Consider the following 19,660-nt stretch of genomic DNA (forward strand, 5'->3'; position numbering starts at 1 on the left):
ACGTGCATAGGCGTATCACAATATATATCCAAGATCATTGAATCATACAATCCCTGCAGTGCAGAAGAAGGCCATTTGACCCTTCAAGCCTGCTCCGACAGCAATCCTACCCAGGCCCTGTCCCCATTACCCCACGTATTTACCCTGCTAATCCCCCTGGCAATTTAGTGTGGCCAATCAACCTAACTTGCACATCTTTGGAGTGTGGGAGGAAACTGGGACACCTGTAGGAAACTCACGCAGACATAGGGAAAAGGTAGACTCCGCACAGATAGTTACCCGAGATTGGAATTCAACCGTGGGTCCCTGATGCTGTGAGGCAGCTGTGCTAATCACTGTGCAATATTCAGATGTAAAGCTCCATCCAGCAATCGCCATGATTTATATGGTAATTTGCTGCCAATCTCTCATGATATCTGTGTGAACTGGAGATGCATTTTATTGAGTGTATGTAAATGTATCAGTCTCGTATTACATTCGCAATGCAATGCCCTTTATCAACTAATATGGGCATGCACAATTGTCCCAGAGCATGGGATCTGACTTGGAGCTGATTATGTGCGTCAACCTGGTTGTAAAGTAGGGGGCATTGTAATATGTCTTCGAAGGCAGAAGTCCCTTCGCCAAAATCCCTTTATTTACAATTCCAACAGAATGCTATCAGTCAGCAGTCTACCGTCAGGAGTGCCAGAGGAACCGACACTTCCGGTTAAATACAAGGAAAAGACTCCCCGATTGGTCCATCAATTGACTCCTTAATCAGGGAGTTGATATTCCAATAGGCCAAGCTCAATGGGCTGATTGAAGTCTTTACAGGCATGAAATAAGTAGATAGGAGGAGCTGACTCTAGGTGCGTAGTGAGTAAGCATGAGGAGTACTTAACCCTATAACAGCATTAACATCTTGAAGATGCTCAAACTTCAGACTTTGCTATTGCTGGCCAAAGAGGCTCACATGTGGTACTGAAAGCTGCATTCAAAGACAAAAGGTCCTGGTGTATAAATTAGCAACGTCTAAAGACTGGCACCTCCTAGTGCATTTGTTGCTAATTTAAACAGATTTCCATTATTGCGGTTGAGACTTGCTCATGTTTGCGAGGAAGCGAATTTAATGGTCGATGAGGCGCTTTAATTGAGGAAAAACTGAAGTGGGAATTGCGAAATGAAGAACAATGGGAAATGTTGGAAATGAGCAAATATAATTTATGCGGGTGTAATTAACAGATGTAGAGGAAGTCACACTTTTAACACTGACAATATGTGCTCAATACCACGATCAGCTGCTAGCCTTAATGTACCAAATTTGTGCTAATCTGAAAAATTCCGCGATTTTTCATTACTTGTCAAAAGCAGAACAAGGCCCAGAAACACCATTAATGCATCCAGCAGATGAAATCTGTTTAATGCCCTATGCACTCAGGAAGTCTGTATATTGTCTAAACATATTGATGAGTTCAATAATCACTCTGGACATTAACTGCTGTAATAAATGTGCGCTGGTAATTCCGAATGTGCTAGGTTCCTGTCTGTGATAACTCATTATTAATAACAGAAAGGCCCAGTTCGGTCTGATACTAACCAGCTTAATTACACAAGCAGGAGCTTAATTACAACAAAGGGCTTTTACACAACACCTTCGCAATGAAACGCAGGCTTCAGCTGGGGCTAAACATCCCTGACATTCCTTTAAGGAGGTTACTTGTAATGGACACTCCTTGGTTGCAGTAATGAAAATCAGACCGAATTTAGGTCAAATGAAATTGAAGGCAGGGTGGATATACCAGGAACACATTTATTTTAACTCAGGTAAGCCGCCCATTGTCAAACGTAACTGAAATCACGGAATTGAAAAATTCTGAGGTGAGGAACATGGAAAGATGGTCTTATCCTTGGGTTTAAGCAGGTTAAGTGAGTGGGGGAGACTGTGGCAGATGGAATATAATGCAGAAAAATATGACGTTATCTGTTTTGGTAAGAAAAGTGAAGAAACAGAGAAAGGCTCAGTTTGGTCTGATATTAACCAGCTTAATTACAGAAGTGGAAGCTTAATTACAACTTTTTAATTGGTGAGAAACTGGAGAAAGTTGGTACTTAGTGAAATCTAGATGCCCTTCTATGCGAATCACAAAATTAACAAGTAAGCATAGCAAGGAATTTGAAAAGCAAATGGTTTGATAGCTTTTTATACAAAGGAATGTGAGTACAAACAAGTACAGAAGTTTTCATGATACATAGCAAAGGAACACAGGAACTTGGGGATAGGAGTATAGGCCATTCAGACCCTCGATCCCGTTCCACCACTCAATAAGGGCGGCAGGGTGGCACAGTGGTTAGCACTGCTGCATCACAGCACCGGGGACCTGAGTTCAAATCCAGCCTCGGGTGACTGTCTGTGTGGAGTTTGCACATTCTCCCCGTGTCTGTGTGGGTTTCCTCTGGTTTCTTCCCACACTCCAAAAATCTATGGGTTAGGTTGATTGGCCATGCTAAATTGCCACTTAATGTCAGGGGGGGTTTCCAGGATAAATACATGGGTTTTTGGGGACAGGGCCAGATGGGATTGTTGTTGGTGCAGACTTGATGGGCCGAATGGCCTCCTTCTGCACTGTAGGGATTCTATGATTTTATGAAGATCGTGGCTGATCTGTGACCTAACTCCATGTTCTTGCCCTAGGCCCATATCCCTTGATACCCCTGCTCAATAAAAGTTTGTCCATCTCAGACTTGAACCTAACAATTGAATGAGCACCCACTGCTGTGTGAGGAAGAGAGTTCCAAACCTCCACCATTCGCTGTGTGTAAGAGTGTTTTCTAACATCTCTCCTGAATGGCCTGACCCTAATTTTTAGATTATGGCCCCTGGTTCTGGAGCCTTCAACTAGTGGAAACAATTTATCGTTATCCACCCTGTCCTTCCCTGTAGCGAGTCTTGATGAGACCACATTTCAAGGACTATCCTTATGTTGTGGGAAAAATGCCACTTGTGAGTCAGACTTGAAGGTTTCAACAATACAGTTTTATTTAACGAAGCTTCATGGGGAAAAGGCATTAACAAGCAGCAAAACCTTCTCTCAATGAGACAATAGGAGCGGTCAATGTTTATACCCTTTACACAATAGATGGACCGGACATCTAGCCATTATCACATCGTTGTAATCAAGTAGGTGATCGATCGTTAAACACATCAACACATCGTTATAGACAAATACAGACAGATACAGATATAAACATGTTAACATCGCATTGTTCTATGAATGGATACATTTCCTACGTCAGTGACTATCAATGATTTTAGTTTCGGTCTAGTCATACAGTAGTTGACAGTAATTGGTTTTCCTGCAGTTATGTATTCCCGATCCCACCTGTAGTTAATCTCATTATCTATCACTATTGTCCTTATCTTTAAGCCCTGGCTGGCTTCCTGTAAGATTTGATTCCTGCATGTTTAACTTTGGATAGCTGTCTGTCCTTTATGTTTTAATCTCAGGTGGCTGTTTGTACTGAAAGTCAGTGTCTGTTTAATGTCTCTTTCCCAGGTGACTGTTTGTGTGCCAGGCCATCATCTTATGTGTACCCATCTGTATATTTTTCCTCCTTCACTTAGTTTTGGTTTCCTTACTTAAGGTATACTTGCCTTAAGGTGCGCATAATGATAGTCCAGCAGATTCAAATGGAGTAGGGTAGACCTATATTCCCTGCAGTGTAAAAATACGAGGAGCAATCTCATCAAGGACATGATACATGGTAAATGCTGGGAGAAGATTTCCCCTCGCTGGGCAATGTATTTCCAGAGATCCGAATATTAGAATAAGGGGCTGATCATTTAAGGGGCAAAATTTCTTCAGGGAGTTGTAAACATTTAGAATTCTCGACCTCAGGGAATTGCGAATACTCAATCATTGAATATTTTCGAGTCAAGTGATCAATAGTTTTTATTGGCTATAATTGGAATCAAAAGATGGGGGGTAATACAGGAAGGTGTAGTTGACATCGGAGGTCAGTCATGATTCTGAATGGCAGAACTGGCTCAAGGGGCCAATGGCCTTTATTTGTCGTTGTTCTTCTGCTCTTCGCAGTATACAGGGACAGATACAGTCAGGGGGGAATTTTCCCAAAAATGACTAAGGCCGGAATTTTACCGGTACACACACCCCGATTCCGAGGGCAGGCGAGGCTCGGAGAATGGCATTCTCCGTTGGCCTCGGGCGGACATGCCGGTAAAATCCCGCCCTAAGTGTCATAACGGTGAGAAAACTGGAGTGAACTGTGCCTCTGTCCAATGCGGGCCGAACCACAATCATCCCACACTTAGTCGTGGGAGGGTGGTGAGTTGTACACATGTTCTGGAAGGGGCGGGGCCCAAACACACCGGTGATCCCAGCTGCAAAGCGATCGGGCGTTGTTTTGAAAGGCTGCTCGATCCCCTGATGGACATTGGGACTCCCCCCCCCTTCATCGGTGGAATGTTTCCCCACCCGCTCTCCGACATGGATCGCTGGCATCGGGGCATTGAGGCCCTTCCAATGGGCCCCTCTTCATGACCCACCCTTGCACAGCCCCCCCTTCGTGCCCCACCCCTTCACCACCACCCATTCATAGCCCACGGTCATAGCTCCCCATTATAGTCCCCCCTCTCTATAGCCCCTCAGCATAACCTAACCATCGTAGCTCCCCCTTCATAGCTCCCCCTTAATAGCTCCAGATGAAAGTATTGAGATAGTTGAATATATCACTGTTAAACTTTAGAACAGAGTGTTTTTACATTTACAAAACTTTAATAATATTTATTTAATTTACTTGTGTCCTTGATACATTAAAAAACTTGCTGCGATAACAAAGTATATCGCATTCATTAACAGTTTCCTGTGGGTGATAACTCATGTTCATGATGTATCAGTAAATGCAGTAATAATCTATTCAATCATATTAAATTAAAATGTAATTAAACAGATATTGGCACAGTTCTACCGTTATCAGTACGATTACAAAGTTATTAAGGTATAATGACAGCAATATTAATGCAATTGTTGCAGTATTCTAAGGAGAAGGATAGCTTCCAGATATTAACACTAGCCAGACCATTGTAATTAGTGAATAATCAATTGGTGAAGAGCTACGCTAATAGCCTGTCACATCCCAGCAGTGAGCTGATTCATTCCATGTACAATGTCTTTCACACTTTAGTACAGACAGGGTCTCACAAGATCACAGGGTACAGTAGAGAAGGAGGCCATTTGGCCAATCGTGTCTGCACCCGTTCTCCAAATGACTTAGTGCCATTCTCCTGCCTATTCACCGTAACCATGCACATTGGTTCTATTCAAATAATCATCTAATGCCCTATTGAATGCCTCGATTAAGCCTATCTCCACCACAATTCCAGGCAGTGCATTCCAGACCCGAACCACTCATTATGTGAAATAGCTTTTCTCTCACATCACATTTGCTTCTTTTGCAAATCACCTTAGTTCTGTGCCCTCTCATTCTCGATCCTTTTATAAGTCGGAACAGTTTCTCCCTATCTACTCTGGCCAGCACACTCATGATTTTGAACACCTTTATCAAATCTCCGCTTAGCCTCCTACTCTCCAAGGAGAACAGTCCCAACCTCTCCAATCTATCCTCATAACTGAAGTTTCTCATCCTGTAACCATTCTTGTAAAGCTCGTCTGCACTCTCTCCAATGCATTCGCAACCTTGCTGTTGCTATCACATAATCATTTCCGAGACTATTTGGAATATGTTCCACAGAGCTAATGGGCAGGATTTTTAAGCCATTGGCCGGTGGCAGGATCTTCTGGTCCAGCTGACGTGACACTCCGCTGCGGGTTTCCCAGCGGCGGGGAGTGGATTCAGTGGAAAATCCCATTGTCAGCGGTGGCAACAGAAGATCCCGCCACCAGCCAACATTGGGTCACCTCCTCCCATCGAACAACGCCACGAGGGAGAGCCAGAGAATCCCACTGAATATTTGAATTTTCTTTTAAGGTGCATTTCTATAATTGATCCCATTTTCTGTAGCATCTTTATGATTTTGCACTACCCTCTGCCTTATAATTCTGCACTTAATGTTATTTGTGCTTTGTATGTTTACCAAAGCAATGCCTGTTTTCTACGTTAGAGGGATGTGCTTTCCATATTCGTCCTTGACAAGGTTATCATTGATGCGGAGATGCCGGCATTGGACTGGGTTTGGTACAGTAAGAAGTCTCACAACAGCACGTTGAAGTCCAACAGGTTTATTTGGAATCACGAGCTTTCGAAGCGCTGCTCCTTCATCAGGTGAGTGGAGAGGTGGGTTCACAAACACGGCATATGTACAAAAAGACACAATTGCAAGATAATGGTTGGAATGCAAGCCTTTACAGGTAATCAAGTATTTACAGATACAGACAGTGCAAGTGGAGACAGGGATAATCACAGGTTTAAGAGGTGTGAATTGTCTCAAGCCAGGACAGTTAGTAGGATTTTGCAAGCCCAGGTCAGTGTACCTGTAAAGGTTTGATTACCTGTAAAGACTCGCATTCCAACCATTATCTTGCAATTGAGTCATTGTCTATATATGCCGTGTTTGTGAATCCACCTCTCCACTGATGAAGGAGCAGCGTGCCAAAAGCTCGCGATCCCAAATAAACCTGTTGGACTTTAACCTGGTGTTGTGAGACTTCTTACTAAGGTTATCGTTAAAACATCTTAACGAAAGGCATTGACTGTGGATTTAAATTTGCGCAGCATGCAAAAAATCATGCTCCTCAGGAACTCCTGTTTCACCCTAATCCCATTGCCAACACCCCGGCTCCCCCACAACCCTCCCTCTCATCTCTTAATGTCCAGGGACATCATTAAGAGCACAAATTCACCCTCAATAGTCAGCATCAATGTAAACCACTTTTACAAAACAGCAACCTAAAGATTTGCACGCTATTACCACAACTGTCTCCTAGAGGGTGTCACTTCACAAACGTTGTGTTTTGTACATAGAATTTTAAATGCTGATTTAACCCTTATTTGTTGAACTATTATTCACCACCAGCTTTTGTTAAAACAGCAAAAGCTGCTATACCCATTAACCCAGTCAAAATTTCATCCAAGTGTGTTATATTCCCCAAGATCTCAATAGAGCTCAACCCCCGTCAAACCCCCGTGTCAGCGTGGGTTCCCTCCGGGTGCTTGGGTTTGCTCCTACACTCCAAAAATGTGCAGGTTAGGTGGATTGGCCATGCTAAATTGACCCTAGTGTCAGGGGATTAGCAGGGTAAATATATGGGGTGAAGGGAATAGGGCCTGGGGTGGGATTGTGGTCGGTGCAGGCGCGATGGGTCGAAAGGCCTCCTCCTGCACTGTAGAGATTCTATGATTCTAACTCCCACATATCATCAAGACACTCTGGCAGATTTAGCAAGCAAAATCTACCATTGATCAAGTCACATGGGCCAGTTATCTTGCAGTGGTACTTTTATGATGTGGAGATGCCGGCGTTGGACTGGGGTAAACACAGTAAGAAGTTTAACAACACCAGGTTAAAGTCCAACAGGTTTATTTGGTAGCAAAAGCCACACAAGCTTTCGAGGCTCTGAGCCCCTTCTTCAGGTGAGTGGGAATTCTGTTCACAAACAGAACTTATAAGACACAGACTCAATTTACATGAATAATGGTTGGAATGCGAATACTTACAACTAATCCAGTCTTTAAGAAACAAAACAATGGGAGTGGAGAGAGCATCAAGACAGGCTAAAAAGATGTGTATTGTCTCCAGACAAGACAGCCAGTGAAACTCTGCAGGTCCACGCAACTGTGGGAGTTACAAATAGTGTGACATAAATTCTGATTCTAGGATCGCATGATAAAGACTCAGGAGGAAAAAAGCAGAAATATTTATGTGAAATAGTGTGACATAAACCCAATATCCCGGTTGAGGCCGTCCTTGTGTGTGCGGAACCTGGCTATCAGTTTCTGCTCCGCGACTCTGCGCTGTCGTGTGTCGCGAAGGCCGCCTTGGAGAACGCTTACCCGAATATCAGAGGCCGAATGCCCGTGACCGCTGAAGTGCTCCCCAACAGGAAGAGAACAGTCTTGCCTGGTGATTGTCGAGCGGTGTTCATTCATCCGTTGTCGCAGCGTCTGCATAGTTTCCCCAATGTACCATGCCTCGGGACATCCTTTCTTGCAGCGTATCAGGTAGACAACGTTGGCCGAGTTGCAAGAGTATGTACCGTGTACCTGGTGGATGGTGTTCTCACGTGAGATGATGGCATCTGTGTCGATGATCCGGCACGTCTTGCAGAGGTTGCTGTGGCAGGGTTGTGTGGTGTCTTGGTCACTGTTCTCCTGAAGGCTGGGTAGTTTGCTGCGGACAATGGTCTGTTTGAGGTTGTGCGGTTGTTTGAAGGCAAGAAGTGGGGGTGTGGGGATGGCCTTGGCGAGATGTTCGTCTTCATCAATGACATGTTGAAGGCTCCGGAGGAGATGCCGTAGCTTCTCCGCTCCGGGGAAGTACTGGACAACGAAGGGTACTCTGTCCACTGTGTCCCGTGTTTGTCTTCTGAGGAGGTCGGTGCGGTTTTTCGCTGTGGCGCGTTGGAACTGTTGATCAATGAGTCTAGCGCCATATCCTGTTCTTATGAGGGCATCTTTCAGCGTCTGGAGGTGTCTGTTGCGATCCTCCTCATCCGAGCAGATCCTGTGTATACGGAGGGCTTGTCCGTAGGGGATGGCTTCTTTAACGTGTTTAGGGTGGAAGCTGGAGAAGTGGAGCATCGTGAGGTTATCCGTGGGCTTGCGGTACAGTGAGGTGCTGAGGTGACCGTCCTTAATGGAGATGCGCGTGTCCAAGAATGCAACCGATTCCGGAGAGTAGTCTATGGTGAGCCTGATGGTGGGATGGAACTTGTTGATGTCATCATAGAGTTGTTTCAGTGATTGTTCACCATGAGTCCAAAGGAAGAAAATGTCATCGATGTATCTAGTGTATAGCACCGGTTGAAGGTCCCGTGCGGTGAAGAAGTCTTGTTCGAACCTGTGCATGAAGATGTTGGCATATTGAGGTGCAAATTTGGTCCCCATGGCTGTTCCGTGTGTCTGGATGAAGAACTGGTTGTTGAAGGTGAAGATATTGTGGTCCAGGATGAAGCGGATGAGATGTAAAATTGCATCTGGAAACTGGCAGTTGTTGGCGCTGAGCACTGAGGCCGTTGCAGCAATGCCATCGTCATGGGGGATGCTGGTGTAGAGTGCTGAGACATCCATTGTGACGAGGAGCGCTCCTGGTTCAACTGCTCCATGTGTGCCGAGTTTCTGTAGGAAGTCCGTCGTGTCGCGACAAAAGCTGGGGGTTCTTTGTACAATGGGTTTCAGGATGCCCTCGACATAGCCGGAGAGGTTCTCGCACAGGGTCCCATTGCCCGATACGATGGGACGGCCGGGTGTGTTTGCCTTGTGTATCTTCGGGAGGCAGTAGAGATCTCCAACGCGGGGAGTACGTAGGATGAGAGCACGGAGGGTGTTCTGAAGGTCCGGATCAAAGGTCTTGATCAGAGTGTTGAGTTGACGGGTGTGTTCTTTGGTCGGATCTGCAGGTAACTGTCTGTAGTGTTCCTCGTTGTTGAGTTGTCGGTACACTTCTTTGCAGTAATCCGTTCTGTTCAGTATGACGATGGCCCCTCCTTTGTCTGCTGGTTTGATGACAATGTTGCGGTTGGTCTTGAGAGCGTGGATGGCGTTACGTTGTGCTTGGGTGATGTTCGGGGCTGTCTTGTGAGTGCGGCTGATGAATTTGGTGTTGACGCACCTCCTGACGGCTTGGGCATACATGTCAAGTCGAGGGCAGCGGCCTTCCGGAGGAGTCCAATTCGACTCTTTCCTCTTCGGATGCACTGCGGATCTCTCTGTCGGCTGTTCCAGTTCATTGGCTGTCTCATTGTGTTCGTTGTTGGCCTCTTGGGGTTTGTGGAAGAACTCCCTCAGCCTCATTCGCCTGATGAATTCCTCTGTGTCTGCTGCGAGACTGATGGGGTCTATTTTGGTGGTGGGGCAAAAATTAAGCCCTCGGCTGAGAACTTCGATTTCATCTGGTTGAAGTGTGTAGTCGGACAAGTTGACAATGGACTTCCCTGCAGTGGGACTGTTTCCTACTGTGGTACAGGGGGAGGCTTGGTTGCTGCTGGTGGTGATGCCGAGTTTCTCAAGTTTCCTGTTCTTGGTGTGCATGTAGATGGTGTAGTTCCTTTGTCTCGTCTGCTTGGCAGAGTTTCGCAGCTGGTCTGCGTCCTGAGCGCAAGTTGAGAATATGGATTCGATCTTGGTTTCCAGGCTGCGGCGTTTGCTGTAGAGTTGGTGTATGAGGTGGTTGAGGAGGGTGAGAGAGGTGCGACGGCAAAGTCTCTCAGCGTAGCCTGTGTTATAGGTTGACCTGAGTGGGTTCGTGATCTGTAGTCCTTTCGGTATCTTGTCTGCTTTCTTGCATCTTTGTAGAAACTTGATGTCTGTGTCGATATGCGCGATCTTCTTGGCGATCCTCTCCACTTGGAGCCGGCAGTTTGCGGTGTCTATGGTAGTCATGATGTGGAGATGCCGGCGTTGGACTGGGGTAAACACAGTAAGAAGTTTAACAACACCAGGTTAAAGTCCAACAGGTTTATTTGGTAGCAAAAGCCACACAAGCTTTCGAGGCTCTGAGCCCCTTCTTCAGGTGAGTGGGAATTCTGTTCACAAACAGAACTTATAAGACACAGACTCAATTTACATGAATAATGGTTGGAATGCGAATACTTACAACTAATCCAGTCTTTAAGAAACAAAACAATGGGAGTGGAGAGAGCATCAAGACAGGCTAAAAAGATGTGTATTGTCTCCAGACAAGACAGCCAGTGAAACTCTGCAGGTCCACGCAACTGTGGGAGTTACAAATAGTGTGACATAAATTCCCAAGACCAACCGCAACATTGTCATCAAACCAGCAGACAAAGGAGGGGCCATCGTCATACTGAACAGAACGGATTACTGCAAAGAAGTGTACCGACAACTCAACAACGAGGAACACTACAGACAGTTACCTGCAGATCCGACCAAAGAACACACCCGTCAACTCAACACTCTGATCAAGACCTTTGATCCGGACCTTCAGAACACCCTCCGTGCTCTCATCCTACGTACTCCCCGCGTTGGAGATCTCTACTGCCTCCCGAAGATACACAAGGCAAACACACCCGGCCGTCCCATCGTATCGGGCAATGGGACCCTGTGCGAGAACCTCTCCGGCTATGTCGAGGGCATCCTGAAACCCATTGTACAAAGAACCCCCAGCTTTTGTCGCGACACGACGGACTTCCTACAGAAACTCGGCACACATGGAGCAGTTGAACCAGGAGCGCTCCTCGTCACAATGGATGTCTCAGCACTCTACACCAGCATCCCCCATGACGATGGCATTGCTGCAACGGCCTCAGTGCTCAGCGCCAACAACTGCCAGTTTCCAGATGCAATTTTACATCTCATCCGCTTCATCCTGGACCACAATATCTTCACCTTCAACAACCAGTTCTTCATCCAGACACACGGAACAGCCATGGGGACCAAATTTGCACCTCAATATGCCAACATCTTCATGCACAGGTTCGAACAAGACTTCTTCACCGCACGGGACCTTCAACCGGTGCTATACACTAGATACATCGATGACATTTTCTTCCTTTGGACTCATGGTGAACAATCACTGAAACAACTCTATGATGACATCAACAAGTTCCATCCCACCATCAGGCTCACCATAGACTACTCTCCGGAATCGGTTGCATTCTTGGACACGCGCATCTCCATTAAGGACGGTCACCTCAGCACCTCACTGTACCGCAAGCCCACGGATAACCTCACGATGCTCCACTTCTCCAGCTTCCACCCTAAACACGTTAAAGAAGCCATCCCCTACGGACAAGCCCTCCGTATACACAGGATCTGCTCGGATGAGGAGGATCGCAACAGACACCTCCAGACGCTGAAAGATGCCCTCATAAGAACAGGATATGGCGCTAGACTCATTGATCAACAGTTCCAACGCGCCACAGCGAAAAACCGCACCGACCTCCTCAGAAGACAAACACGGGACACAGTGGACAGAGTACCCTTCGTTGTCCAGTACTTCCCCGGAGCGGAGAAGCTACGGCATCTCCTCCGGAGCCTTCAACATGTCATTGATGAAGACGAACATCTCGCCAAGGCCATCCCCACACCCCCACTTCTTGCCTTCAAACAACCGCACAACCTCAAACAGACCATTGTCCGCAGCAAACTACCCAGCCTTCAGGAGAACAGTGACCAAGACACCACACAACCCTGCCACAGCAACCTCTGCAAGACGTGCCGGATCATCGACACAGATGCCATCATCTCACGTGAGAACACCATCCACCAGGTACACGGTACATACTCTTGCAACTCGGCCAACGTTGTCTACCTGATACGCTGCAAGAAAGGATGTCCCGAGGCATGGTACATTGGGGAAACTATGCAGACGCTGCGACAACGGATGAATGAACACCGCTCGACAATCACCAGGCAAGACTGTTCTCTTCCTGTTGGGGAGCACTTCAGCGGTCACGGGCATTCGGCCTCTGATATTCGGGTAAGCGTTCTCCAAGGCGGCCTTCGCGACACACGACAGCGCAGAGTCGCGGAGCAGAAACTGATAGCCAGGTTCCGCACACACAAGGACGGCCTCAACCGGGATATTGGGTTTATGTCACACTATTTCACATAAATATTTCTGCTTTTTTCCTCCTGAGTCTTTATCATGCGATCCTAGAATCAGAATTTATGTCACACTATTTGTAACTCCCACAGTTGCGTGGACCTGCAGAGTTTCACTGGCTGTCTTGTCTGGAGACAATACACATCTTTTTAGCCTGTCTTGATGCTCTCTCCACTCCCATTGTTTTGTTTCTTAAAGACTGGATTAGTTGTAAGTATTCGCATTCCAACCATTATTCATGTAAATTGAGTCTGTGTCTTATAAGTTCTGTTTGTGAACAGAATTCCCACTCACCTGAAGAAGGGGCTCAGAGCCTCGAAAGCTTGTGTGGCTTTTGCTACCAAATAAACCTGTTGGACTTTAACCTGGTGTTGTTAAACTTCTTACTGTGGTACTTTTATACAGACCTAGTGGTACTGCTGACTCCCAGCATGTGCAGTCCCCTGTCCCAAGTTTGCAAAGTTCACCAAAGTGTCAGAAAGATAGGTATTTTTAAGCGGGCTAGCTTTAATTAATCTTTACTATGGAAACTTCCATGAGTTGTGAGAGTTTTGAATGTGCTGGAAAGCAGTCACATTACTATGGCTCTCGGACAGTATAAACTCAGCTTCGATAAGATAGGTAGCAGTACAACAGGGCTTCACAGGTTGGAGGATTTTGTTTGATGAAGCTCTTTGAGGATGCGACAGAATTCGTTGACCAAACCCTGGCAATGCAAGACCCACAGATTGGGAGCTTATGCCAGGAGCACAGTTTTAGCACCCAGAAAAACACAGCATCTAATTTCTGATGCCAAGCTTGGATCTCGATAGTCTCCTCAATGATCTCTTTGTATTTACCAGCAGCAAACACAAGGTAAACTTTTAAAGTTGAAGTTTATTTTTTGTGGCACAAGTAGGCTTACATTAACACTGCAGTGAAGTTTCTGTGAAAATTCCCCAGTTGCCACACTCCAACGCCTGTTCGGGTACTCGGAGGGAGAATTTAGCATGGCCAATACACCTAACCAGGACTGTGGGTGGAAACGGGAGCACCCAGAGGAAACCCACACAGACATGGGGAGAACGTGCAGACTCCGCTTAGACAGTGACCCAAGCCAGGAATTGAACCCGGGTCCCTGGCGCTGTGAGGCAGCAGTGCTAACCACCGTGCCACCGTGCACCAAGGCTGTCAATTAAGAAGAATTTTCTTCAAAAGTGGATGGTCACCAACTTTAGAGATTAGGGCCGGGGTTTTCCACTCCCGCTTTTCTTGGGAGCGGGAAAATCTCACGAGAGGCCCCAATCACATTTCACGTCGACCGAATCGCATGACGGTATTGTCCCTTCCATCCGCCAGTGACGTAGCACGTTTCCCGACATTGAACATTGGGAACATAATTTCCATATATTAGCATATAATTATCAGGTCTGTACTCCTGAATCAACTCCCTGCCCTCACCCCACCCCCCATAAGAAAGTCAATTCATGTTGGCATGAGAGCGGATCCTGGGGGCAGTGCCGAGGGGAGAGGAGGCCCTGGTGACAGGGCAACCTTTAAAAATGAAAATTAAGCCCTCAGGATTCTGTTGTGTGAATGAATATCCATCAACCGCGCTGAAACAAAAAACACTTGAGGTATATATCGGCCCAAATCGGGCAGCACGGTGGCACAATGGTTAGCACTGCTGCCTCACAGCTCCAGAGATCTGGGTTCAATTCCCGGCTTGGGTCACTGTGGGTGCGGAGTTTGCACATTCTCCCCATACCTGCGTGGGTTTCCTCTGGGTACTCCAGTTTCTTCCCACAGGACAAAGATGTATACGTTAGGTGCATTGGCCTTGCTAAATTGCCGCTTCGTGTCCTGGGATGTGTAGGTTAGAGGGATTAGCGGGGTAAATATATGGGGTTACGGGGATAGGGCCGAGGTTGGATTTTTGTCGGTACAGGTTTGATGGGCTGAATGACCTCCTTCTGCACTGTAAGGGATTCTATGAAATCTTGTCGTTTCTCATATTTTAATTGTCATACTCCTCTGTATATAGGCCAGAATTCTCTAGCCGCTCACTCCCTCCCCCCCGCCCCCACCCCCTGCCGCTGCCAGCCAGAATGGAGAATCTGGCGCTCAGCCAAATCTCCATTCACTGCAGCGGGACCGGAGAATCCCAGCCGGGAGTGAGATCGGAGAATTCCGGCTCACATTATCTGATGGACAAGCGCTGCAAACAATCTAATGGCCACTTCTGGCAAGTGGAACAGTCATGTTTGAAAAAAATGAAAAGAAATCTGGGTACCAGAGGATTCTGCTGTTTCTCAATGCAAAACCTTCAAATTTGTCTTTTATCCTTTCAGTTACGAAATTAATAAAATTGTTGACAATTGTGTTATTTAATCGCTCCATTTTGATGAAGTTGATTCAATGTAAATTGTATGTCACAAACAGGCAGCAAAGATACTAACCAGCTTTCTGAATTTGGACACTTTATAATGCTTTATCAATATGCAGTACACTGGTATTTTATACAGTTTTTTATCTTGATAAACTGGAAAACAGATGAATTTGATATAAAAATGCAAACAATCCCTTATACTATTACTCATATTTCAGGCTCTATGTCTGAAATAGATCAAAATATTTCGCAACTAATAGCAAACCGATGTACATTTCATTCAAGCTCAATTCAGAAGGTTTATTTTTGTAAATGACACATTACTGTGGAAGCGATAACTGTAAGAAGGATGAATGTCTCATAAGAATCATAGAATCCCTACAGTGCAGGTAAGTATTAATGCCTGCTCCTGTATGGTCCTATGTCCCCAGTAGGGCATTAGCACAGATTGGTGATGAATAGTGATGGGAGTGGAGGGGAAATTGGCTAAATTCAATTAATCTAATAATACACCTCAGAGGGAATGTGGGTCTGGTGGTGATTTCCTATTCAAGTCAGGGAGGAATCTCCCTCAATTCTTTCTCAAATTATCCACTGACATTCTTTTCTTTATGCCTTCCCAGGTTACTCATTCTGACATTTGGAGAGAGTGGTGAATGAGATTCTAAAAACTCAGGGACGGGATGAACATTGTGAGCACAAGTGGGTGGGACAGTGGTTAGCACTGCTGCCTCACAACTTCGGGGACCCGGGTTCAATTCCAGCCTTGGTTGACTGTCTGTGTGGAGTTTCTCCCCGTGTCTGCGTGGGTTTCCTCTGGCTGCACTGGTTTCCTCCCACAGTCCAAAGATGTGCAGGTTAGGTGGATTGGCCAGGCTAAATTGACCCTTAGTGTTCCAAGATGTTTAGGCCAATGGGGGATTAGCAGGGCAAGTACATGGGGTTATGGGCATAGGGTGGAGAGATGGGCCTGGTAAGAACAAAGAACTGTACAGCTCGGGAACAGGCCCTTTGGCCCTCCAGTCTGGGCCGATTATGATGCCTGCCTAAACTAAAACTGTATGCACGTACGGAGTCCGTATCCTTCAATTCCCATCCTATTCATGTACTCGTCTAGATGCCCCTTAAATGCCACTATCATTCCTGCTCCCACCACCTCCCCGGGCAGCGCGTTCTAGACATTCACCACCCTCTGTGTAAAAAAACTTGCCTCGCACATCTCCTCTAAACCTTTTCCCATGCACCTTAAACCTATGCCCCCGAATACTTGACTTTTCTACTACTAGGAAAGAGCATCTAACTATCCACTCTGTCCATGCCACTCATAATCTTGTAGACTTCTATCAGGTCACCCCTCAACCTCCATCATTCCAGTGAGAACAAACACTATTTGCAAGGCGAGGTAAGATGCTCTGTCGGAGAGTCAGTGCAGACTCGATGGGCTGAATGGCCTTCTTCTGCACTGTAGGGATTCTATGAAATACTTAAAGCCCAGTTTTTGGCGTAATTGTGCTGCTATCAAACAGTCATACCTATTTTCTGATAGCTGTAGCCATTATGAAATGGTTAGAAATGTGCACGTATCTGTTAACAGGGGAATTCAACTGTGCGTTTGAAAATGAGAAGATCTGTGGCTTCACACAAGACCGTCTTGATAATTTTGACTGGACAAGACAAAGTGCTTCAACCAGGAACCCAAAGTACACTCCGAATACAGGACCGAGTGCGGATCGAAGTGGTTCCAAGCAAGGTAAGGTGGCAATTTCCATTCATAGAATGAGTCACCGTCTAACCAGAAGTATATTCTCGCTTCCAAAAGCACAGCACGGAGGGTGATTCCTGCTTCTTTCTCCCATCCTGTTTGTTGGCCTGTGACAATGTGCTGAAATGCTGATCCTTTACTTGGTTGACATCGTAGTGACTTGGGCCTGGGATGTGCAACCGGTCCAACACTTAACCATTAACCGTGGATGCGTTCTGCAGGTAAAAATAATTGCTCGGATAAAATGAGCAGCTGTAGTTGCACCTCAAGCCCAGTCAGCCCAGAGCTCCTACAGAGTGCCGTGTGATTCATGCAAACAGCGTGAATGCTACTGGAGTAAAATGCAATCCTTCACAGCATGAATTAAAAAGACACAATTCATTCTTTTTTACATGTCCTGCACATTATAAAATAAAATCCATAAATATTCCCAACAATTCCATGCACTTTTAAATCTAGCTATTCACTGACCTTTAAAATTATGTGCATCTAATTTACAGTGGAAAGGAAATGCAATAGCGACAATTTGCACTGCCAGGACCCGTGCTGTTCAGTAGACTTGCCGCTGCATGTTCAGTTTTTTCTTCGATCCTTTGTGTCACATGTTGCTGAAAGTGCAGGCTGATGATGGAGCAGAGTACCTGGGACCTGAATGAACAATGCAAGCGACTAGTTACCTCCTTAACAAATTAGCTCGAAGGATTGTGAAGTGAACAGTGCAGGGATTGAGGAGGAAATGTAAACCAGAGGGTGAATTCAGTGTCAAAACCAGGTTACAGTTGGGTTAGTCAACAATCAGTTGGCTGGCCGCAATTAACATTTACCACACAAAAACACACTTAGACTGAACTCAAAGGGGGAAAATGTTCACACTTAGACTGAACTCCCCGTTAGTCCTTATCTGCCACACTAGCACAGCAACTTCATCCCCGGCCAAATACGTAAGTTGCCGACTTGGGTGCAAGTTGTGCTGTAATCGGAAGACTGCTGGTCCCAATCTTGTTACCATCACTTGACTTGATGCTGTGATTTAGTTGATTTCTGATTTGATTTATTATTGTCACTTGTACTGGGGTGCAGTGAAAAGTATTGTTTTTTGTGTGCTACACAGACAAACATACTATTCATAGAGTACATAGGGTAGAAGGAAAGGAGAGGGTGCAGAATGTAGTGTGACAGTCACAGCTAGGGTGTAGAGAAAGATCAACTTAGTGCGAGGTAGGTACATTCAAAAGTCTGATGGCAGCAGGGAAGAAGCCCTTGAGTGGGTTAGTACATGATCTTTTGTATCTTTTTCCCGACAGAAGAAGCTGGAAGAGAGAATGTCCGGGGTGCGTGGTGTACTTGATTATGTTGGCTGCTTTTCCGAGGCAGCGGGAAGTGTAGACAGAGTCATTGGATGGGAGGCTGGTTTGCGTAATGGTTAAAGCGTCGGTCTCATGAGCAGATGACCCTGAGTTCAAACCTCAGTCCATTTAGTGATCCTTTAAATTGTAATTTAAAAATAGAGTTGCCAAGAATGCAACCTCATCCGATTCGATGGTGAGCCAGGCAGTGACAATTGGCTTCCATGAAGTTAATGGCAGAGATGTGATTCTTGGACAAAAACTTTTGAGTTTACACCTTTAACTGAATATGCACACACAAAAACTACTAAAGGTTGTGAATGTAGCCCAATCGATCACGCAAACCAGCCTCCCATCCATTGACTCTGTCTACACTTTCCAGTGCCTCGGCAAAGCAGCCAGCATAATTAAGGACCCCACGCACCCTGGATTCTCTCTTCCACCTTCTTCCATCGGGAAAAAGATACAAAAGTCTGAGGTCGTGTACCAAACGACTCAAGAACAGCTTCTTCCCTGCTGCCATCAGACTTTTGAATGGACTTACCTTGCATTAAGTTGATCTTTCTCTACACCCTAGCTATGACTGTAACACTACATTCTGCACTCTCTCCTTTCCTTCTCTATGAACGGTATGCTTTGTCTGTACAGCGCGCAAAAAACAATACTTTTCACCGTATGTTAATACGTGACAATAATAAATCAAATCAAATCAAGTCAAACCACACCTGAAGATGCTCTGACATTTGCATTTAAATAACACAGTGTATCGTTAACCCTGCTGCTACTTTGGCAGCTACAATAACACTTCCTTGCTTGGCAAATTGTAAGACAAAGCAGCAAAATGAATGCGCTGTAATGAAACTTGATCATACAAACAGAAAATAAAGGCAAATGGTGACGCATTGGTATCACATTTCACTGGCTCAGGTTTAACACAAATGGGTTATCATGTCGTTAGTTCAGCAGGTCCAGACAACTGGAAAATAAATTGGTGTCTTCAATGCAAATTTGCATACAAACGATAAACATCCATAAACAACATTGCAAACAGTGAAGCACTATCTCTGTGGGCAGCTGCCAGCAGCACAATAGAGGAAAACAAGCTTCAAAACCACAGAAATTTTCACAAGAGGCCTCCCTAAATTTAATACCATGCAAACGCTAGCTTAATTGCTGGTTTCATTCTCCCATTTGTATTTTATGTTTGGCAGGTATCTCTTTGTGCCACAGGAAAACTGCCCTTTATCATTTTAATGCCCTTTTTATAACATGTTGGAGCTGGGGGATTCCACACTGCACATCCCTCACCCCCCACACTCTATACTCAGTGATGGAACCTTCAAATATTACACTCCCGACACTCTCGGATTCTTTTTTTCTGAACTCTTTATAGCGCCTATTAATTCCCACCTTTCAAATCCTCCTCCAAACTGTTCTGTGTC

General features: G+C 45.7%; 1 protein-coding gene across 1 annotated transcript in view; it reads left to right on the plus strand.

Annotated features, from left to right (window-relative positions):
- Positions 1 to 19,660, plus strand: part of mdga2a (MAM domain containing glycosylphosphatidylinositol anchor 2a) — a 589,650-nt gene that overhangs the window by 502,357 nt on the left and 67,633 nt on the right. Inside the window, exon 13 of the mRNA XM_078233125.1 lies at positions 16,705 to 16,860. Within this exon, the coding sequence (XP_078089251.1) occupies positions 16,705 to 16,860 (156 nt within the window). The remainder of the gene's footprint in view (positions 1 to 16,704; positions 16,861 to 19,660) is intronic.

Source organism: Mustelus asterias, chromosome 18 (genome assembly GCF_964213995.1).
Source record: "Mustelus asterias chromosome 18, sMusAst1.hap1.1, whole genome shotgun sequence".
Lineage (NCBI taxonomy): Eukaryota > Metazoa > Chordata > Chondrichthyes > Carcharhiniformes > Triakidae > Mustelus > Mustelus asterias.